General features: G+C 45.9%; 1 protein-coding gene across 1 annotated transcript; it reads left to right on the forward strand.

Annotated features, from left to right (window-relative positions):
• Nucleotides 1-18,447: 18,447 nt before the first annotated feature.
• LOC308145621 (histone chaperone asf1b-B-like) lies at nucleotides 18,448-23,075 on the forward strand. Its single transcript, XM_080517093.1, has 4 exons — nucleotides 18,448-18,672; nucleotides 19,904-20,019; nucleotides 20,162-20,338; nucleotides 22,131-23,075. Exons 1-4 carry the CDS (start codon nucleotides 18,564-18,566, stop codon nucleotides 22,326-22,328), a joined length of 600 nt encoding a protein of 199 aa, XP_080373219.1. The 5' UTR covers nucleotides 18,448-18,563; the 3' UTR covers nucleotides 22,329-23,075.
• The last annotated feature ends 1,484 nt before the right edge of the window (nucleotides 23,076-24,559 follow it).

The raw sequence follows: 24,559 nt of genomic DNA on the forward strand, positions 1-24,559 counted from the left end.
ATGAGGCTCTTAGAGGGAATCACACGCAGAATGAAGTGATTAGAGGAGTGTTACGTGCAGTAAAGCCTGGGAACTTTCGAGATATGCTAACAATAAAAGATGATCTTACAGTTACAGAGCTTAAAAGTTTCCTGCAGTCCCACCTTGGTGAAAAGAGTAGCACAGAGCTCTTCCAAGACTTGATGTGTGCCAAACAGCATGAAAGCGAAACACCTCAGCAGTTCTTGTACAGGATGATAGGACTGAAGCAAAAGATCCTGTTCTCAATGAAACAACCAGATTCAGTTGTCCAGTATGACATGTCCACCATTCAGTGCATTTTTCTCAACACTATTTGTCAGGGAATAGGGGAGAAATACGACAGTGTTCGCAGAGATTTAAAAACCCTCTCAGGCGACCCTAACGTGAGTGATGAGGCGCTGCTACGCCAAGTAATCAAGACTACAACGGAGGAAAGTGAAAGGAAGCGTACACTTGGCCGCAGCTCCGCCCCAAAAGTAAGTCATGCCCACACAACTAATGCTGAATCCAAAGAGAAAACAAAGGAGAATGTAAAAGTGAGCCAGACTGATAATGACTCCACACTCCAAAGACTAAGTGCCCAGGTTGAAGCACTGACCCAAGCCATGGAAAATCTGAAGGCAATAACAGCGCTTGTCCCCTCTCCTGAACAGAGAGACCCAAAACCTCAGCTGGACAGAAGGCCACAACGAGAGAGAAGGAGCTGTCCAAAATGTGCTTCTCAAGCCAATCCAAACTGTAACCACTGCTTTGTCTGCGGAGAGGAAGGACATCGTGCCGTCGGGTGCCTGAAGAGAACCAAGCCGTCGGGTAACTGGGGCCGGTCAGGGCAGAGGGACCACCCCTGATCGACAAATCACAACAGTCCCTCTCAAAGAAAAGGTTCAAAGAAACATGTGGCCAAGAAAACCAAAAATGTCAATTCACAAGAGACTGTTCACGAAGATACGCCACGTGGTTTAGTAGCTCCGTTAGTCGGCCACCAATCTCTTCTTAAGTGCATGATGGCAGGTTATCTGGTAACAGCAGTACTAGACACGGGGGCGGGGGTAAGTCTGTTAGACCACGCTTGGTTAAATAAGTATTTACCTGGACAACAGATTAGCGAACTGATGGATGATGATCTTAATGTGAAAGCAGTAACGGGTGACTCAGTGCCTTATGATGGGTGGGTAGAAGTAGTTGTTAACCTGGAGGGCAACAATAACCCAGACCTATCTATACGTGTGCCTTTCCTTGTGAGTAGTCTCAAGATGGAAAGACCCATTGTCGGCTTTAATGTGATTCATGAGTTCATTAAGGATAATGGAGGGAATCACAAACTTATTGAGCTGATTGGTAGAGCTATGGGGACGGACATTACTGATGCAAGTGCCTTAGTAAGCTTTATCCAGACTCGGAAATGGCCTGTAGATGAGTCAGCTACTGTAAAAGTGGGTTTTAAAGGTGTAACTGTCTATCCCAGTCAAGTAGCTTACATTAAGTGCAGGGTCTCAGAGAGTGTTAGCTCTACTCAGTCACTTGTTTTGTTTGATCCTGTACTAGATAATGTCCATCTTGAACAACTTAGTGTTGGAGCAGGACTTTTACAGATAGAAAAGACAGACAGGCCATTTGTCAAAATACCCATTTCAAACTACTCGACACAAAATGTGACTCTGCCCAGCTCAACAATTTTGGGTTCTATTGAGCCCATCACCAAGATAGTTGAGACAGACATTCCCAAAGAAGCTTGTGCAATGACACCAGTCTCTATTCACACGGTTGACTCTGTGCCCAAATCCAGTCAAGACCAGGAGCCACCAAACACATCTTGCTGGCACCCCCCAGTGGACATTGGTCACCTAACACCAGATCAACAGTGTGAGGTAAAGCAAATGTTATTGGAAGAATCCGGTGTTTTTGCCCAAGAGGATGGTGACATTGGTGACATTCCAAGTTTGCAAATGACTATCAGTCTGAAGGATGACATTCCAGTCCAGCGCACATACACAGCAATCCCTAAGCCGTTATACAAAGAGGTGAAAGAGTACATCCAAGATTTGCTTGCCAAAGGATGGATAGTCAAGTCCAAGTCACCCTTTTCTGCGCCTGTGGTATGTGTGAGGAAACGAGATGGCACACTCAGACTCTGCATCGACTATAGACTATTAAACCAGAAGACCGTGCCCGACCGCCACCCGCTTCCACGTATCCAAGACCTGCTAGCCACACTGGGCGGCCACAACTGGTTCAGTATTCTCGACCAAGGTAAAGCTTACCATCAGGGGTACATGGCCGAAGGGTCCCGCCATATGACCGCCTTCATATCACCCTGGGGACTTTACGAGTGGGTTAGGATCCCTTTTGGCCTCAGTAATGCACCTGCGGCCTTCCAGCGCAGTATGGAAGAGATGCTGAACACCCTGCGTGATGATTGTTGTATCCCGTACTTGGATGATATCCTTTGCTATTCCAAAAGTTTTTATGACCACGTTGAAGCACTACGCAGGGTCTTCAGGGTTATTACCGTATCTACATTCAAGATTTTTCCAGAATCGCCAAACCTTTGTAAAGCCTTTTACAAGTCAAAGGAAGCCCTGAAAACACGCAACTCAAGCAAAAGAAAACCAAGGGTCCTCAGCTGCCCTCCCAGACCCCCATCTGCTGGACAGGTGAGCATGACCACATCCTAAAACAGCTCATTGACATTCTTTCCAATCCACCAGTACTCGCATACCCCGACTTTGAACTGCCGTTTGTGTTGCACACGGACGCCTGCGAGAAAGGACTTGGGGCCGTGTTGTATCAAAGACAGAGAGGGAAGCTGAAAGTCATTGCATACGGCTCAAGAACTCTGACCCCGGCAGAAAAAAAACTATTGCCTGCATTCTGGGAAGTTGGAATTCTTGGCCCTTAAATGGGCCGTCTGTGAGAAGTTCAGGGATTATTTGTTTTATGCCCCAGATTTTACGGTGTATACAGATAATAATCCCCTGACATATGTCATGAGCACAGCAAGGTTGAATGCCACGGGGCATAGGTGGGTGGGAGAGCTCGCAGATTTCAGATTTAACATCAAGTACAGGCCTGGTAAAGCAAATGTGGATGCGGATCATCATCCAAGCAGAGAGGCGTAGCTATATTAATCAGCAATAAAAAGCAATTCTCTCGTAAAGATACAACCATAGACCCAGAGGGAAGATTTATAATTATTCATATCTCTCTTCAGAACATGGAAATGTGTATCGCAAACATCTATGGCCCAAATGTTGATGACCCCTCCTTCTATCACTACTTCTTCACCAGCCTCTCAACACTCTGACAAAACACTTATAGTTGGAGGAGACCTCAACATAGCCCTCAATCCACAAATGGACAGAGTTAGTAAAGCAGCAAACACCAGACACTGGGAATCATCAGATATAATCCAGCAGTACATGAGTGACTATGGCCTTTGTGACGCTTGGCGCACCTCTCATCCTACTCTTAAAGAGTTCACCTTCTACTCAGCAGTGCACCAATCCTATTCACGCTTAGATTACTTTCTGGTGAGTAAATCAGTGATCAAAGACACCTCGGACACACAGATTCACCCCATCACTATCAGTGACCATGACCTGTCACTATGACGGTCACTAATAGAACACTCACCCCTCCTAGTAGACAATGGAGATTTAACACTTCACTGCTCAAGGATCAAGACTTCCTCACATTCTTTAAAAAACAATGGACACTCTTTTTAGACACAAATGATCTGCCTGGTGTTTCTCCCGGTGTCCTCTGGGAGACACTAAAGCTGTCATGAGAGGCAAAATAATTTCTTACTCCTCATACAAAACCAAAAAGGAAAAAATAAAGGAAAAAGAATTAGAAGATAAAATCAAGACCATAGAGACAGCTCATGCTGCTTCCAATGACGACCGCTTATTAACGGAGTTAAAGAGATTAAAAATGGAGTTGAATGAAATAATTGAACACAAAACACAATTTCAACTACAGAGATTACGCTGGGAGAACTTTGAACATGGCAATAAATCCAGCAAACTCTTAGCCAATCAGCTAAAACGAAATGAAGAAAAATGTACAATCCCCTCAGTTAAAACTCAAAATGGTGAAATCACTTGTGACCCTCAGGAAATAAATACTACTTTCAGAGAATTTTATAAAAAACTTTACTCTTCACAAATTGACCCTTCACAATCTGAAATAGAGACTTTCTAAGCACAGTTGACCTCCCAAAATTAAAAGACGAACAGATCCAATGTTCCATGGTCAAGCTTCCATCTCAGTAGAAGAACTGCATGAAGCTCTCCAGCACATGCCTGATGGTAAAGCTCCAGGACCTGATGGATACACCACTGAATTTTACAAAGAATTTTGGCCTTTACTCTCACCAATTTTTTTTAGAACAGTTAAGGAAATTAAAGAATCTTTATCTCTCCCCCACATATGAACTGTGCAAATATCAATCTTTTGCTTAAACCAGATAAAGATCCTACACTACCATCTAGCTATCGCCCAATATCACTAATCAATGTAGATCTTAAAATAATCAGTAAAACCTTAGCAAGCAGAATAGAAAAAATTACACCCCACATAATACACCCTGATCAAACTGGGTTCATTAAAGGACGACACTCCACTAACAACACACGCAGATTAATTAATCTTATAGACCACTGCCACCAGAATAAACAAAAGGCCATTATCACCTCCTTAGATGCAGAAAAAGCTTTTGATAGGGTCAATTGGAAATTTCTACTCGCTACACTACGGAAATTTGGATTTGAACAAAATTACCTCTCCTGGATTAAAACATTATACACTTCACCCAGTGCCTGTGTTAAAACAAATGATCAAATTTCCTCAAGGTTCAATCTCAAGAGAGGCACCAGGCAGGGGTGTCCACTCTCACCATCTCTCTTTGCAATTTGTATTGAACCATTAGCAGCAGCCATTAGACAGAACAATTACATAAAAGGAATACAAACAGCAAATGTAACCCATAAAATATGTCTCTATGCAGATGATGTATTACTGTTCTTACAAAACGCACAGACCTCTCTTCCACAAACAATAGAGTTAATAAGCAGATTCTCTGCAATTTCAGAATATTCTATAAATTAGAAAAAATCAGTCTTGCCTAAAAAATCAGTCTTGCCTATTAACTCTATTTTTCAGCACACACCAAATACCCCACTAAAACCAGGGAACATCAAATACGAGGTATTAATATCTCAGCCAAACTGTCAGACTTGGTGCACTTAAACTACACCCCCCTCATTAAAACAATAGAAGAGGACCTCACTCGGTGGAGGACACTTCCTATATCACTTATGGGGAGAGCAGCAACAATTAAAATGATGGTCCTGCCTAAAATTACCTACATCTTTTCAATGATCCCAACAAAACCACCAAAAACATGGTTTAATAAATTGGATTCCCATATCTCAAAATTCTTATGGAAAAACAAACCATCACGTATAAGTTTAAAAACACTGCAGAACACCAAGGACCAAGGAGGCTTAGAACTTCCAAACTTCTATAATTATTATCTTGCCAATAAATGACTTTATGTTGTAAAATGGATTAATCAGAAACTTAGATGAAGGCTGGCTGGACATTGAAAAAACCTTCTGTGAAGATCTCCACATCAGAGACCTTCCTTTCTTCAGTCCTATCATCAAAAAACATAACTGCTTTAAAAGCATCAATATAAACACATCGCTCACAGCTTGGTGGGAATTTCTTAAAATGAATGGATCATCACTCATTCCCTGCTGTTGGGGGCCACTCAACCTCATGGAAGGGGGAGGGGAGACCACGTTTTGAGAACAAAGAGATCACATGGTCAGAATGGAAAAGTTCGCCATTGATCCCGGATCACCCCCCGGATCACCCCCCTTCCAAGGTGCAATACTAGAGGACAACGGCAGGGGGAGCCTGAGAGCTCCCTCACCAGCTGGAAGGTCCAGGGCGGGCCCTCCGTCAGGATTGGTCCACATGACCCAGAGCCCACTGGAAACCCGAAACCAGCCAAAAGGTATAAAATACCCCCGCGGACGTGATTTCTTTCTCTCCAATAGTGATGAGAAACCCGACTCCTCGAACGGACTCACGGGTTTTTGAGTCGTTCACTCAAGTGAATCGGTCATTTGAGTCATGTGATTCATTTGAGTCATTTGATTCAGTTGCGCATGCGCACTATTTCCACCCGCTCCAGGACCTGGAGGCTCAACTGAACTGTGACATGAACCAGGGGGAGAATCATGTATTCATAGTAAAATTATGAAACACTTCTGAGGAAAATAAACAATAAGTACACATTAGTTTTTAGTGATCCTGGTCTCCTTATTCTAGATTATGTGTGTTGTTTTTGAGGTTTAGTTGAATCAGAAAATAAATTAGACAAATGATTAAACTGAATAAATACCTGGCATCCAGAATGGCAGATATACAGTATATATTAATGTATACATATGTTTTTATAGTTTTTTCTTCCAACATTCTGATTTTCTTTTTTTACTAGTAACTAATTATAGGGGACAATATTAAATGTAACACAATACACGCTACAGTGGTATTTTAACATTGTTTATTGTGTATTTAGCCATGTATTATTCATGTATTAATCTCTACAAGCTTTGTGAAACAAACAATGTATTATTTTTTTCTCCGCCGTCACTCGGAGATTTTCAGGTGAGGGAGGGGGGGAGGGCTCACCGCTCACCGCTCATGAGGTGAACGACAGAGCGGAAGTGCTACTGACCGATTCAGTGAACGACTCTTTCGAGTTTCGAGGGGAGTCGGTCATGTGCGCTGAACGACTGAAGCGAGGGGAGTCGGTCATGTGAGCTGAACTACACCTCCAAGCTGACTCGAGTGTGCTGAAAGCCTCATGTGAATGTCAGGAGCCGGAAGCTGCTGTGCTTAGCAGCTGGCGTTACAGCTACAACTGCTTTTAGCAGAAAAAAGACAGAAAGATAAAACATTATTAAAATGCAAATGTTTATTTTTTTTTCTGTCACAACCTCAAAGGTAAATGTGAAACATCACAATTGAAACGTCAAAAACGAAAATTTGGAATAGAAAGTAAACAGAAACTGGAACTTACACTTAAATGAATAAATACGAATAAAATAACTATGTGCAAAATGTAAATGAAGGCGTTTCACAAATTATGAATTAGTGCAAATCTCGTAAACAATCTTCCAAAGTAAATGGAAAAGATCCGTTCTGAAGGCACTGATGTTGCCACGATGCACAGTTTGGTTTTCATAACCTCCACTGTGTTTTTGAACACTGGGGCACCAGATCTCCACCACACAAGAAGGTCGGCCGTTCAGGAAGGAGTTGCTCAGATAGGAAACCTTTCACTTCCAGCATTTTGATTTTCTTCTCACAACTCTCAAAAATAGTTTTACTTCTTTTAATAAATAACGTGATTTTCAAAGGGTGAAACTAATTATAGGGGACAGCATTGAAGGCAACAAAGTCGTATTTTTAACATAATTTATTGTGTATTTATTTCTTCAAGCTTTGTGAAACAAACAATGTATTTTTTTTTCTTCTCCGCTGTCACTCAGAAACTTTCTGGGCGGAGCGCCGCTGCAGATTTTCAGGTGAGGGAGGGGGGGAGGGCTCACCGCTCATGAGGTGAACGATACAGCGGAAGTGCTACTGACCGATTCAGTGAACGACTCTTTCGAGTTTCGAGGGGAGTCGGTCATGTGAGCTGAACGATTGGAGCGAGCTGACTCGGGCATGTGAGCTGAACGATTGAGGGAAGGTGAGTCGGTCATTCGTGCTGAACGACACCTCCAAGCTGACTCGAGTGTGCTGAAAGCCTCATGTGAATGTCAGGAGCCGGAAGCTGCTGTGCTTAGCGGCCCAGCTACAAGGAGGCTGTAGCAAAAATGACTCAGTGAACGAGTTAATGAACGTGAAAACTCGTGAGTCACCGTTCAGTAAAGTGACTCGCAGGTTTTGAACGATTCGTTCAAATTTGATCATCACTACTCCAAATGCAATCCGACCATCAACGGCAGCTCATGGGTTTTCATTTGTGCTCCCTTTGTTGCCCATTTTCAGGTCAGTACACGGTGGAATAAAACCAAAATAGCAATTGTAAGATATTTACATGTAGTTTGTCAGCCAGTACCACGTGTCGGGTGAAATTTGATCGTGCCTGTGTGTTTATTTCTCGGCCGATGGTAAAGCTAAGTGTTAGCCGCATGTGCGTCACGCTAAGTGCTACAAACACAGACAGTTTGTCAGTGTGTCTAAATGAGTATGTTAATGTATCGTTCATGTCGAGTTTCTTCTTGTTGTCAATGTTATGTTTAAGTTGAGAATGTGTTTGATTACAGCTAGAAACAGTGTTGAGTGTAAGTCCAGTTTAAACTAACTAAAAGTAGTTATGGAAAACAGTTGAGTAATCCTGGTGTAACACTATAAAGTAATAGGTGACATAAATAAGGGATATGTGAATTTTCAGAGAAAAGAGATGTTTTCTTGTAAGTCATGTCATGAGGAGTTTGTGGTAAAATCACTCTGTTGTGCACTGTTTTACTTGAGATCAAGTGAAGTAAAAAAGCAAATGCAATCCGACCATCAACGGCAGCTCATGGGTTTTCATTTGTGCTCCCTTTGTTGCCCATTTTCAGATTGCGAATCGACTGTTATGTCAGCCCAAATTTGGGACCTGTAACAGATGCGTGGAGTGAGTCCGTTGTTTGGGAAGGCGCCCTGTTCTCTGACGAGAGGACGTAATATTTGTGGGTTTATTCGGGACGCCAAGTACCAATATGGGAACAGCGCAGAGTAAAGCTGATCCAATGAAAAGGACGAGTGTATGAGAGAGAATGAAAGTTAAAATGGAATGAATACTGAGAGTTGAAAATAGAAAACAATATAAATTATGGTTGCTCAAACCCCGACTCGTTCGGTTGCCACAATGACATTTTTAATGACCACAAGTATCAATGTAATGTTTTTTTTTGTAATTTTGGTTTTTATTTTTTGGGCAGGGGATCTGGGGTTTGACCAAGAGGGACCTCTCTGGACTTGGACTCTCTGGTTATATGACTCCCTCTGTAGCTCTGCTCTCTCCACTCCAAGGTCTGAGAAGGAGCCTGAACACACAAACACACAGTGAGAAATTGACTTTTTAAAGGCCACATATTGAACAGCTCTTCAACAGTTTCACACAGGGTGACAGAGGTCCAACAACAGTGCAGGTATTCAAAGTGTCTTTCTCCAAATCCAGCTTTTGATTGTCTGAGTATGTTACTTACTGGATCACTCCCAGCAATCCCAGCTACTGAGGATGTTGGGATTCTTCTTCTTCTTCTGTTTTTTCCGGCCCCTCCGGCCGGGCTTTGGCTCCTCCAGCTCCTGATCCTCCGCCACTTCCTCAGGCTGCTGAGGCTCCTCGGTCCCCTCAGGCTGCTGAGACTCGTGAAGGCACTGATAGAGATTCACCAACTGCCGATGTTTTCTGCGGGTCCCTCGGCTGAGCTCCGGCTCCTCCAGCACCTCTGGCCACTTGAACTGCTGAGGCACTGCTGACAGCTCCGGCACCTCCAGCATCTCTGGCCTCTCCAGCTGCTGATGCACCTCCAGCACCTCCTGCCACTTGAACTCCTGAGGCACTGCTGACAGCTCCGGCACCTCCAGCACCTCTGGCCTCTCCAGCTGCTGAGGCTCCTCCAGCACCTCCAGCACCTCTGGTCTCTCCAGCTGCTGAGGCTCTGGTTCCTCAAGCTGCTGATCCCACACCAGCTTCTCCGCCTCCTGAGGCCCCTCAAACTGAGGCTGCTGCTGCAGCCCTTCAGCTGGGCTCATGCTCTGCTGCTGCAATTTGAGGTAGAAAATGTGGTGATTATGAGGATGCAGCCATTAAAACAAGCAACACAGAAACAACTGCAAGATATAAGCAAGCATGCACACAAACAAATAAACAAGTCCAAAATGCAGGATTGAGCAGAAACAAGTAGTCCAGAGAGGTGTGATCAGATAGAGAGAATGGCAATGGAGGAGAAGACAGGAGGAAACAGAGGATAGAGGATCAATGTGACAGAAAATGAAACAAATGAAATAGAAAAGCTCAGGACAATGGTGAGGACGGTCAGAAAGATGTTGTAAATGTTGAAGCTTGAAGTATCAGAACATTAATAATACCTAATATCTAGATTCTGTCCAGACCTACGGATGCAGCAATCTGCCTTTTTTCACTTCTGATCTGATCCCAATAACTGAATTTGGTAATTAATCATATCTCATTGGTTAAATTCAAAGAATTGAAGGCACTGACCTGTGGGCCGTAGAACACTGGATCCTGAGGGCCGTAGAACACTGGATCCTGAGGGCCGTAGAACACTGGATCCTGAGGGCCGTAGAACACTGGATCCTGCGGGCCATAGAACACTGGATCCTGAGGGCCGTAGAACACTGGATCCTGAGGGTCGTAGAACACTGGATCCTGAGGGCCATAGAACACTGGATCCTGAGGGCCGTAGAACACTGGATCCTGAGGGCCATAGAACACTGGATCCTGAGGGCCGTAGAACACTGGATCCTGAGGGCCGTAGAACACTGGATCCTGAGGGCCGTAGAACACTGGATCCTGAGGGCCGTAGAACACTGGATCCTGAGGGCCGTAGAACACTGGATCCTCTGGGCCGTAGAACCCGTGTACCGGGATGAAGTATAAAGTCAAAGTCAGCTTTATTTTTCAAATGTGCCGAATGCATGACATACAGCCCAGATGAAATTCCGGTCCTCTCAGACCCACAGTGCACAGCGTAATAATATATTAGGAACAATTATAAGACTTAAAAATCTATACATCTAAAATCTATACACCTTATAAACATATAAACAGTAAAGTAAAGTGGCATGTACAACTGAGGTAATGTTCGCTCAGTGGGGGGGGGGGCATAATGTCAGGTGCCGGAGGGGAGGGGGGGTGTAAGGGTGGCTGTGGCAGGGGGCAGAGGCAGAGGGGGGAGGGGGGGCAGAGCAGGGAGGGAGTTGAGTCTCCTGACTGCCTGGTGGCAGAAACTGTCTTTGAGCTGCTGGTTTTGGCTCGGAGACTCTGAAGTCTCCTCCCTGACGGCAGCAGGCTGAAGAGGCTGTGGGGGGTGGGAGGGGTGGGTGGGGTCACCTGCGATCCTGATGGCTCTGCGGGTGAGGCGGGTGTTGTATATGTCCCGCAGGGGGGTGGAGAGAGACACCAATGATCCTCTCGGCTGCCCTCACGATGCGCTGCAGAGTCTTGCGGCAGGATACGGTGCAGGCGCCGTACCACACGGTGATGCAGCTGGAGAGGATGCTCTCCATGGTGCCTCTGTAAAAGGTGTGCATGATGGGGGAGGGGCTCTTGCTCTCCATGGTGCCTCTGTAAAAGGTGTGCAAGATGGGGGAGGGGCTCTTGCTATCCTTAGTTTGCGGAGGCAGTCCAGGCGCTGGTGTGCTTTCTTGGCCAGTGATGCGGTGTTGTTGCTCCAGGACAGGTCTTCAGAGATGTGCACTCCCAGGAACTTGGTGCTGCTGACCTGCTCCACTGCAGCACCGTCGATGGTCAGTGGAGCATGCTGGGAGTGTCGTCGTCTGAAGTCCACAACAATCTCCTTCGTCTTCTCCACATTCAGGCAGAGATTGTTGTCCTTGCACCACATGGCCAGGTGCCTCACCTCGTCCTCATCGTTGTTGATGAGACCCACCACAGTTGTGTCGTCCGCAAACTTGATGAAGAGGTTGGAGCTGGATGATGGTGAGCAGTCGTGGGTCAGCAGAGTGAAGAGGAGGGGGCTCAGCACACACCCCTGGGGGGCCCCTGTGTTGAGCATGATGGTGCTGGAGGTGTTGCTGCCGACTCGAACTGCCTGTGGTCTCCCCGTCAGGAAGTCCAGCAGCCAGTTCCACAGGGAGGGGTGGAGCCCCCGCTGACTGAGCTGCTGAGGGATGATGGTGTTGAATGCTGAGCTAAAGTCAATGAACAGCATTCTGACATAGGAGTCTCTGGTCTCCAGGTGGGTGAGGGCTGAGTGGAGGGCAGTGGAGATGGCATCATCGGTCGAGCGGTTGGACCGATATGCAAACTGGAAAGGGTCCAGGGTGGGGGGGAGGGCAGACTTGATATGTTGCATGACTAGCCGCTCGAAGCACTTCATGATGATGGGGGTGAGTGCGACCGGGCGGTAGTCATTGTGGCAGGTGGGGGGCCGGGATGATGGTGGTGGCTTTGAGGCACGTGGGGACAACAGCCTGGCTCAGTGAGGTGTTGAAGATGTCCGTGAAGACATCTGTGAGCTCCTCGGCACAGTCTCTCAGGACACCACCAGGGATGTGGTCGGGACCCGGGGCTTTGCGTGCGTCGGTCCCTCTGAGGGATCGCCTCACGCTGTCCGGGGATAACGTCAGCACCTGGTCGCCAGGAGGTGGGGGGGTCTTCTGTGCCGGGGTGTTGTTGTCTGCCTCAAAGCAAGCGAAGAAGTGGTTCAGCTGGTCAGGCAGAGAGGAGGAGTTGTCACAGGTCTGTGGAGAGGGCTTGTAGTCTGTGATGGTCTGTATCCCCCGCCACAGGTTCCTGGTGTCTCTGCTGTCACTGAAGTGGTCAGCGATCCTCCTGGAGTACTGTCTCTTGGCTAACCTGATGCCACGTGCCAGGTTGGCCCGGGCTAGCCTCAGGCAGCGTTCCGAGCCCTCAGGAGCCTGTGGACCTCTCCTGTAAACCATGGCTTCTGGTTGGCCCGGATGGAGATGGTTTTTTTGACCGTGACGTCTTCCATGCACTTCCTCATGTAGGAAGTGACGGTGTCTGTGTACTCCTGGAGGTCTGTGGTGTTGTTGTAGGTGGCTGCCTGTCTGAACATGCTCCAGTCCAGAGTGCCTCTGACGACCCCTCCGACCACACCTGAACCTGCTTTTTGACTGGTTTGATGACTTTAACCAGAGGCCGGTGAGATGGCATTAGCATGACAGTGGAGTGGTCTGAGGCTCCGAGGTGGGGGAGGGGGAGGGCTTTGTAGGCCCCTCTGTGTGTGGTGTAGACATTGTCCAGGATATTGTTTCCCCTTGTTGGAAAGTTGATGTGTCCATGGAGTTGTGGAAACATGCTTTTGGGGTTGGCGTGGTTAAAATCCCCAGCCAGGATGAGGAAAGCATCTGGGTGGGCTGTCTGCTGCTCACTGATGTGCTGGTGGAGTTCATTCAGTGCCTCACTCCTGTTGTTGTTGGAGCCAGGCGGGATGGAAATTGCCACCAGCAGTATGGCACTAAATTCCCTCGGCAGGTAGAACGGCCGGCATTTAATGACCATAAGCTCCACCAGTGATGAGCAATGTTTACAGACCACAGCAGCGTCACGGCACCAGGCATCACTGATGTAAACACAGAGTCCCCCGCCGCGAGTCTTCCCCCCCCCTCGACGAGCGCTCTGTCTGCCCGGTAGCATGTTAGCCGGGCTAGCTGGATAGCGCAGTCCGGTACGCCGTCATTCAGCCATGTTTCCACAAACACAAGAACGCAACAGTCACTCACGCTCTTGGAAGTTGTGCGGAGGAGTCTGATATAGTCCATTTTGTTGTCCAGAGAGCGAACGTTGGCCAGCGTGATGGTAGGGATGGTCGGCCGGTGAGGGCTAGCCGCTAGCCTAGCTCGGATACCTCCGCACTTCCCCCTCTTCTGCTTCCTCATGCACCGTCTGTGGCGCCTCCACTGTGGGCTGGATGCGGGAGTGGGGGTCGGTGGATGAGCCGGCTCCCGGAGCAGACCGCGGTCGCGTATCTCTTCCGCGTCAGCTGGTTTAGGTTCTGTGAAAGTGGTCCTGCTGATGTTGAGCAGAACCTCACGGGAGTAGGTGCGTCTCAGGTGTCTCCGGTGTAGCGAGGACAACAGGGACGGGCATATGCACGTGTGGGCATGACACAAAAAACACAAAAATGCCGATTCGACGGGAGAGAGAGGAGCCGCTGCGTGTTCACGCGCCGCCATCTTAACTACATCCTCCAAAGGAACCATTGGTGCCATCATCACTGTTGTTGATAGTTGATTCACTGAGCATAAAGTAGACACAAAGAAATGACAAAACACATGAAAGAGTATTTCCTGAAGAAATTACAAAGCTGGTGCTGAAGAAAGCTAAACTGTATTACTAAAGAAGTTGAAGTAGTTAAAATACTAGAAATTGTAAAAGAGATTGATCCCGAAAGGCCAGGACCCTATTGTATTTGTTATTATTTCTTATTCTGCTGCATCATTACGCCCAAATTTGAACCCTTAAACATGCTCAAAAACTCACAAAATGTAGTATTGTCAAAGAGAGATCAACCAAAACTCAATTGTTCATCTCATCAAGACCTAAAAGTCACATGCTGATACGCTCTCCCTAAATCCGACAGGAAGTCCGCAATTTGCCCTTCAAAACAAGATTTTCACCAATTAAAGGCACAAACGCTATCTTCTCTAAGGGCGAATATTGTTCAGCCTACAAAACACAATTAAATGAAAGTTTGTGATTTATTAAATTCTGCCACTTTGTTTGCAATAAATGACTTTACATTTGCTTTAATCCCAAACTGTCCATTCCTGAAAGCCAACAGATGTTAAGTCGGCACCAAATAGCACAGAAGATCAGTTTGTGATCTGTCGTAGTCCATTTCTGTAAATATGAAGAAATGTTGTTAGATGATTCAGCAACATCCCAAAACGTTATCAAACATGTCAACAAAAAACAAGAAAAGGATTTGACAGTAAATACACAAACAGTAAACAAAATTATATTTTAGTCGTTTTGGATCTAGATTCTTTCAGATTACAAACCAGGAACTGATTAATCCTTTGTATTGATCATGCAAGTAGACTTGACAGAGGAGGCATCTACTCTAGTCTTCTATTATTAACAAGAACAAATTCTTGTTCCATTAAAAATTGTTCACATGAAACAATAAGTGTGTCTCTTGATCACAGCTTGCTGATCGATTGGTGAAATATCAAATATCTGATTCTTACCTGAGCAGTCATGTTGTACCTGAGTTATCTAGTATTTCATCACCAGGGTGTAGGGAGAAATAAACATGGAACAAGCAAATCAAGCCTGAACAAATCCCTTCTATGAAAACAAAACCATCTTCAACATGGTTAACAATACTATTCCACCGCCACTGAAAAGATTCATCAAACTTTACTCTGAACAAACAAGCAGAACATTTAGCTCCACGGCTACAGAAACTGTTTCATTCCCCAAAAGATTCTCCACCTTTAAAGAGCCTTTTCATTTAAAACCATCAAACTCTGGAATCTTCCAGTCCAAGCCTGTAGACTGGAACACCTTTTCTCCAAACTGAAACAAAATCACATTATTTAAAGCCAGCTGTGTCGCATTAGTCTATTTTAATTGTCCACTGTGATGTATTTTAGTATTTTGTTTAAATTTTAATTTCCATTGTTGTTCATAATAGTGTTACCGATTTGACTATAGTTTATATTTAGAATGTGTATTGTGATGTGTTCCATAAGATTTTTAATATCTGTAGGCATTTCTATGAAAGCAGGTGTTACATTTTAATGGTTACTGTTAATGTTATACATATTTACTGTATGTTATATTAGTAAATATGTATCATTAAGTTGTGTTCCTGCAGATGGAAATGAGCTACGGCTAAAATCTGGTACAAAACATCTTTTCTTCAAGATAAATGTTTTTGCACACGGTCCCTGAAAAGTAAACTAAATCAATAAATATAAATAAAGAATAATTGAGGTGTCATAATGTTAAACTCTTTAGTGTTCACTTGTTGAGGTGACTTTAGTTTTGTGCTCTTACTTGTTGCCGATGTTGAGGAAGCGCTGCTCCAGATACGTCTTCATCACGACACACGAGGCGACAACAAGTGGAAGAGCGTCTCCTCGCTTCTCTTTAGTTTGTCTTTTTTCTACAGAACACGTGTGCAGACATGGCGGAAGCACAAAGTAAAACCGATCAAATTCTACCCCTTATCCAATATTATAGAGAGTTCCACCTAAGAATATTTTTCTGTATTAAAAATAGATTTTATATGCAGTAAGAATGCTATGTGAAATGACACACACACACACACACACACACACACACACACACACACACACAGCATACAATTTAAACGCAGGTACATATATAAACACATGCTTACATTCACAAACATATATGAAGAATAAACACTTGGAACACGCAGCACTCAGGTGTGCTATAAAAGGCAGCAGGTGAGTTCACCTGTCTTCAACAAACATGGAAGGAGCTAGAAGAAGAAGAAGAAGAGGGAGAAATGTAATTGGACACAGGACAATCCCCAATGTGCCAGGGCAGCCAGGGGGTGACATCACCCTTGGCGCTGCTGTTACACAACATGGGGTCCTCCACCACCAGGAAGATCTAGGACCCTATCATGCAAATCTAATACTTGCATTTCTTGACAGATTGCACGAGGTTGTCCCAGCATTAAACCAAGTGGACCAGGTGCGGTACATTGTCGTTTGGGACAATGTCTCCTTCCATCGGGCCGCTCTGGTCCAGAACTGGTTCCATGAGAACCTGAATTTGAAGTCTTATACCGTCCCCCATGGTCCCCCTTCCTGAACCCAATAGAAGAGTTGTTTTCAGCATGGCGGTGGAAGTATACGACCTGTGGGTCTATGACCGTCGGCCCCTCATTCAGGACATGAAGCCTGTGATCCTATGGAAGCAGCTTCTGCAGGGTGGATCCGTCACACGAGGTGATTCTTCCAACGGAGCCTCGCCAATGAAGACACGTGATGATGACATCTTATGGCCTGATCCAGCCTGACGGAGAGATGAGTAGTTACAGTATTCTTGTTGCTTTTACAGTCGTGTTAGTCAAAGTGTATGTACTTCATGCAGTAATTTTTATTTGTCTACAGATTTTATTTGTTCCATTGATTTCATTGTTGGTTGATTACTGTAACTGATTATGATAAGAAATACTGTAAGTATTGAAATATTCAGTCTGCAGCATCAGTGTTGTGCAGCGCCTGGTAAGTTTATAGTACATCTATTTGTGTACATTCTAAATGATCCCTTACATGTCTGGCCACACATCTAGCACGTACTATTTCCTACAATAATTTTTTTTACAAATGTGTTTTTTATTTATCCCAGCAGTGTGAAACTGGCTGCGACAGTGTCTGATCATTGAGGACTGTGTTGGTTAAATGAAAACTAATAGCATTTTCACAAATATGTGTATGGTTTGACTGAAATGTGTCATTTTGCAAACAATCTAGGAATTATGCAAATTGAGTGTTGTGTTTGGATAATTGTGATTATATTTTGAAAAAAAGAACCCGGTTTTCAGAATTGCGTGTAAACAATTGAAAAAAGCTGTAATAGAGGCTACAGAGTTTAACATTTGGACATTTCCGGGTGGTGGTGTACCTCCAGATTTTTCCAAAGAAAAAAGTGTGCCTTGGCTCAAAAAGGTTGAAAAACACTGGTCTAGATCGTTTTTTTGTTGTTGTTTTTTACCTTATTCTTTATGCAATATTCAGTTTCCTTTTACCTTGATGTAGGACGTTCCATCCATTATAGGAGGTAGAATTTAAAGTGGCACAGTCTAACCTGAGGAGGAACACTTTACCTTGTAGTCCACCGCGAGGAAGACAGAATACTGCGTGTTGAAACCTTAAGTCCGCTGCCGAGGATGAAGCAACGCTGAAGTCCGACAGTTCACCACAGGATGTAGCAGAACCGCACGCTGGAACAGTAATTCCACTGCTGTACAAGATGCTGAACCTGAACTTTTCTGCCCAGGATGCATCAGAGTCGCCGCACGCCTCAAAGTCACCGCAGAAGAAGGATTCGGCCACGTTTTCACTGTAACTGCCGGGTCATTGAGCCCACGAGTCATACTGATGTCCACAAGGTTTATTCTTCACAGAAGTTGTATTACTTGATGGTACACTGTGAAAACTATAAACACAAACATGACAATAATACATTTGATTCATAAAAACAACAAAAACGATCTCCTGTGTCTCTTGCGTCTCTCTAACAGATCATACAGATTTCTGAGAACACATGAATGATTTAGTTTTTTGACACACAGCATTGTTAAAGAGAGGCTCAACCTGAAGAATGTTCATACAAACTGTAAATAATTAAAAAAGAAAATGTTGTTGAGCGAAAAAGATTCATAATCGCGTTGTTTGAATGTATTTCCTTGATTCCCTTGTAAAGCTTTTAGAATTTGTCTGTATATCCTACAGCAAGTGTAGGATGTAAAACGCTTGCCTTGCCCTGTTGTTCAGGACGTGGGCCTTTAGGGGGCAGCACCAGCCGAGCCGCCCGCGCGCTCCGCCACAAGCAGAGGAAGAAGAAGAAGAAGCAGGAGACGAGTGACGCGCTTCCGGCCGCTGGTTCAGCTCCGCAGTGTGAACATAAACTGTCGAGAGAGGAGCGAGCAGCTTCGCGGATCTGAGAGGAACAACGTGCAGAGCGACTCTTTGGACCAGTTCGAGGAAAGAAGGAGTCGTTGGTTCCTGGTGGAGAGAAAACTGCCGTCATGGCCAAGGTTCAAGTGTTGAACGTCGCAGTGCTGGACAACCCGAGTCCGTTTGGAAACCCGTTTCAGTTCGAAATCACGTTTGAATGCATGGAGGATTTACCAGAAGGTGGGTGTTCTCTTCACTTTGCTTGCGACTTTTACTGTTTGACCAGTTTGTAGTTTCAGCTCGGTCTGGTTCTGTTCTCCTGAAATGTTCTGCGATGAGACTCATTCAATCTTCAGGCGCGTCGTTTTCTCTGATATTTAAACATTCGTCCCTTTCGGCCGTTATTGAAGGATTCATGTGTTTAGGCGTTAAAAATTTGGCGCTGGCGCGTTCGTGGCGGAAGCCCCGCCTCCAGTCCGCAGCGATTGGCTGGAAGAACCAGCTTTGTCATGTTTTTGTCGACGCTCATTGGTCGGCGGGCTCCGTTACTGTAGCAACAAGCCAACCCTGGAATTTACCGCGAAATGCGAAAAAAAAAAAGCGGCTGAACAGCTGCGCCAACATACCGGTGCGAATAAACCGCGAACTGAAGCGCAGGAAACATGAACATAAACAACCCCCTCCTGTTCAATGTTTTAACTCCGTCCTCGACAGGAAGCGACCCTAAGTTGTTTTCAGTGCCAAAGTAAAGAAACAATATATTTTACAACTTGGTGTTTTGTACTATAGCCATCTTGTATGTGTCAATCAGATCAGTGTGTTAATCCCTGAAAGGGAACTCTATGTGTCAAACACCACAAAGGAAAGTAAGGTCTTGCATATCAAGACACACAAAACGTGACGCCTCAGTTTGACCCCTCAGATTCTGTAGATGTGCTGCAGGAGACCGGAACCTTCTCTGCTCACTGGCCTTTGTCAGTTAGACTGCAATACAACTCCCCATTGTAATCACGTTTCTTGTATATCATGACATTTTGAATTGGAAGGAAAATGCCCTAGCATTTAACACATTTCTGGCACTTCTTGACTACAGACATGTCAGCAGTAGTCTAAATTCAACTATAATATAATCGACGGAGGTGTATATAAATCAGGCCACTGACATGTGGAGTTGTAATACTTGGTGGTTTATAAGCTGCTTCGAGTTCAACAAAATTCTGTTTACATTTTATTTTGGGAGTTAGTCAAGGTTGGGTCAAAAACACTGTCGGCACATGGAGATTTATTCTGTCAACACTTGGGATTTGACAGTCGTTGTGAACTTGGTGTTGGTATGAGTCATTAACAAAATGAAGATGTCGTTGAATGAAATGAATGAAAGGGCTGTTTTTAACGTGAGTCTTTCCCTCACTGCTCCGGTTTATCCTCACATTTGACGAAAAGTCCAATTCTATCCCCTCCGTCCTGTCAGATCTGGAATGGAAGATAATCTACGTGGGTTCAGCGGAGAGCGAGGAGTACGACCAGGTCCTGGACTCCGTCTTAGTTGGCCCGGTGCCAGCCGGTCGACACATGTTTGTGTTTCAGGTGAGTGTCTTCAGGTTGACGTCAGTTTTCTTCTCCTGACAAGTAGCGGCGTGAACAAACGTGAATTAAAAATCAACGTGTTTGATGTCTCTGGGTGTGTCGTGTCTGATCTTGTCTTGTACGTGTTGGTCCACCACGTCAGGCCGACGCTCCGAACACCAGGCTGATTCCAGAGAGCGACGCTGTCGGGGTGACTGTGGTCCTGATAACCTGCACCTACCGCGCACAGGAGTTCATCCGCATTGGTTACTACGTCAACAACGAATACACAGATCCTGAACTACGAGAAAACCCTCCCAACAAACCAGACTACGCTCAGGTACTGCACACGAACCAAATCCACAGATGACGGCTGCTGATTTCTGTCACAGTGGAAACTTTAAAGAGCTTATCAGTATTTACAGAACTGGATTTAAAAAGTGATATTTGGAGAATGAAGGCACTGGAATTGGTGTTAGAATAGTTGTGCAGTCTGGTGGGATCAGTTGGAAACTGCATTCTGCTGCCCTCTAGTGCTCAAACATGTGAGGCTACATGCAACATCGTTCATCCATCTTCTGTACAGCAACGTCCAGCTCTGTTTGGTGCTGCAGCCACTTTTTAACACAGAGAGAGAGAGAGAGAGAGCCACACACTCACTTGCATCTTCAAGCCACTTGGGGTCACTAATGAACCCCACATCCTGTTTGTGGACTGTGAGGAAAGCGGAGGCCAACACTGATCTGAGAACATGCAGAATCCGGGTGGAGGCAAAGAGCCGGACTGGTGTCAACCTGCTGCCAAGAATTAGGTTTCTGGCCCGTATTCACACTGGCTAGTTCCAGAACACTTTTAACCCTCGCTGCACTTTTAACTAGTCAGCAGGCTGGTTATTCTTCCGTCCACAGTACTGAGGTACATTTGGTGCTGCAGGTCACAGTGAATTTACCCACCGTCCCACATTGACCATGTCCCTTTAAATCAAATCAACAAGTTAGTATTTGTGTTAATATATTCTCATGTCTCTTGTATTTTGTCAGTTTGATTGGATGATTCAACATTTCAGGTGCTGCCATCGACTGATGACCTGCTAATGAATGACTTTTTTTCCCTTTTTAGTCGTAGTTGAATGCATTCTGTGTATACAGGATACAAGGTGTAAAGTCTGGGCTATAGCAGTGGAAGTTGGTTTTTTTTCTGAATTACTCCAAAGTACCAGAGGAGAATCCATCCCTGCTGCCTGCAGTACTTCCAGACGTAAAGCATTGAAATGTCCTCCGAACAGAACAGACCTTTACTGAACGCTGACTGGAAATACGTTTACTTGTTTCAGCAGCTCGCTTCAGTAAACATGAATAGATATCAGTGAAAACAAATATTATACACAATTACACACACAACTCAATGCTGCATCTCCCTGAAATGCTTCTACTTGGTGCGCTGGGTGTGTCGGCCGAGCTCCAGAGCTCGTTCACAATCAAACCCTTAACATCGAGTTCAGCACTTTGTGGCGGTTTTAAACGTAACGCCTGCTCTGATATTAGTGTTTCCCACACAAAGGATCAGGCAATTGCAGAAAGTACTTGATTCTCTTACAATTTCATGAGAATTTTGTAATGTGATGAAAACATTTCTCCTTATGAACGGCTTCTTTTCCTATTGTCAATACGATCCCCTCCATCAGGCTTGTGAACTCGCCTGGACTCACATCGACGCCGGAATTGGAAATCTAGAAGTGCTGGTTCAGCAGGGAGCTACGATTATTAGTCTACGCTGTTATTGTCTGTTAAATAATCCAAGATAGCGTTAGTAACTTACCATTGATTAAAAAAAAAAACCCCAAACCTTTCATCTGGATGATGGCACGTTGTCTCTCAGCTTCTCCATTTAAAGTGGACAAATTTTAAATTCTGCTAGTTTTGGAGTCCATAAAATGAACGGAACTGATGCTACAAGCTTTCAAATCATCAATGTTCATGACAGGTGGAACACGTGGAAAAAAATAAAATGGTATCATTCAGTTCTAGAACTGCCGTTGCCGTGGCCACGTTCACTTCCGGAGATCTGTTCTACTGCTGAGAGAAACCGTCCGGTCAAACCAAAGTGACATGCACCTCGTCTCGCCCTCACAGCTCCAGAGGAACATCTTGGCCTCCAACCCCCGGGTCACCCGCTTCCATATCAACTGGGAAGGCGTAGCGGACAAGATGGAAGACGGCGAGAACGTCGATCCGTCCCCCAACATCAGCGGCATGCTGCCTCCGTCCTGCACGCCGGGGAAGATGCCGCCTCTTGGACTGATGCCAGAAAACTCCATGGACTGCATCTGAGCGTGACGGCGTGGATGTAAAAGGACGGGGCGGCCCCTCAGCCAGGCACCAGCGTTGAAATGACACTTTGAGGAGTCTGATGTGCCTGCAAAGAGGACATGAGCAGCACACACCAGCAGGGACGTTCTTTTTTATATTCACGTCCGTCTGCGTGGCTGCCACATTTGGTTTCTTTTCTTTATATATATATATATATATTTTTTTTTTTTTTTTCCCCCTCCTCCCCAACTTGATTGACTCTGCATGGCCAGAATCGCCTTAATTCCTAGTCTGTTTGAGGTAAAAGTTTGAACGTGAAGGCGATCTTAGCTCCCGGACCCTGCAGCCCTGAGGACGGCGTGGCGGCGGTTCCGTCAAGGTGGAGCTGCGATCGAAGCCTGAGGCGGAGCTTCGTGTGTCTGGAGTGGATGAAGCACGAGCCGCTTCGTCGTCCTGAAGGTTTCCCTTCTTCATATGCCTCCCCGTGGAAACGCTGAGCTGATTATGAGGGCGGTGTCTAAAAGTGTGCAGAACGCAGCCTTGGAGTTAAAAGATTTTGCCGAAAGGGTTCCCCTGATTACCGAACCAGCTTTTAGGAACAGGCCTCCTGCGCCGCAGGGTCGCGTTGCATAAAATACCTGCTTGTAAAGGAAAACGGTTGCAGATGATGGAGACTCGCTGTTAAATGTTTTCTGTCTTCACCGTGAGGTTGTGTTTTCTTTTTGTACCAGAAGGGATGGGAGTTAATAAAGTGTTTTGTTGACCTGGTCTCTGCAGCTCCGTTCAGCCTGGACTCTTGTGCAGAGACGCACAGCAACAGCAGCCAGATGGAGCACGTGTGCCTCCGCCTCCTCCTTCCTTTTTTTTTTTTCTTTTCTTTTTTTCCCCCCCTCCAATTTCATTCATAAAATGCAGCAGCATCACTCCACCATGTTCACTCCAGCCTCACGTTGCTAGGCAACTGCAGCACAAGAGGGAGGGGAGGCTGTCTGCTCTCACCCATTTTAGCTGAAGGGACTAACTTCCTCCATCCATCCATCTGTTCCCTCCGTTCCTCACGTCTGAGCCGTCGAGCGCCATGAAACGTCTCTTGACTGCGTGTTTCTATCCATGGGATAAAATGTTTTTTAATCTCATGACGGTGTATTTGTCACCGGTTCAGGTGTCAACAGTGTGCTGGCAGTTTGCCAGTTATTCTGCTGCAGATTTACCTTCACGTCCTTGTGTTGGACGTGATATCTGCAGAAGCACGTGGTGAATTAAGTTCTGTCAGAACGACGATGTCAGATCATTGCAGGCTGCAGGGGTTTTGTTTGTGCACCTGACGTTTCTATTTATAGGAGTGTTTCTTCATATTTCTCTACTGAATGAAATCAATGGCCGTCAGGTAGGTATTCAGATGCAAATGTAACGCTGCCTTCAGATGTAATCCAGGTGCCGAGGGGCGTCAGGAGGCTCGTGCTTGAACGGCCGCAGGGGATTGTGGGTGCACAGACACACCGTGTCCGTCTTCCGACATGACGAGATCGTGAGATATTAATTCCCACCAGATCAACTCATCTCTCTGTGCACGAGAGTCTGCGAGGTGTTCAGAAGCGCCGCCAGCGAGGACGCGCCGCGCGTGCGTGAAATTCTGACCAACATTTCTAAAAATAGCTCGCGGTTGACGTCACTCAGCCAAACGTGTATCAGTCGGAGGGGGGGGGAGGGGTGGGGGTCTTTTTCTTCTATGGAAGGGGGGGGGGGTGTCTGTCAATCGCTGCTGACAGCCAATAGGAACCCGAGATTGACCGAGATTCCCACGGTTCGCCCGCATCAAGCCAATGGACGGTGGAAACCGGAGGAGGGGGCGCGTGCGTCGTCGGGAGGAAAATAATCGAGTGACACCCCCCCCCTCTCCGGTCGGATGCCGCCGCTGTGATAGATCGCCAGCAGCCAATCAGAACGCTCCGCCGACCAGCCGCCGCGCACAGACGGCCAATCAGCGCGCAGCTCAGAGCTGTCAATCAGCGGCGGTCCTTGCCAGTGGGCGGGGCGTCGGTCCGACTGTAGTTCCGTCATCGCGCTGGTCTCCGCGGCTACGGGGGGCCGATGTTGATTTCGGTGAATTCCCGTCGCTGTCGGTCCCCGCCGAGCTGCTCCCGGTAACGAGCGGAGCTCGGTCACTACCCGTGGGCGGCTCTCGACTGCCGGCCTCATCGCCGCCTCCGGTACCGTCGTTGTGTTTTTCTCCCGGGCTGGGAGAGGTGGGG

Source organism: Blennius ocellaris, assembly GCF_963422515.1.
Source record: "Blennius ocellaris genome assembly, chromosome: 3".
NCBI lineage: Eukaryota > Metazoa > Chordata > Actinopteri > Blenniiformes > Blenniidae > Blennius > Blennius ocellaris.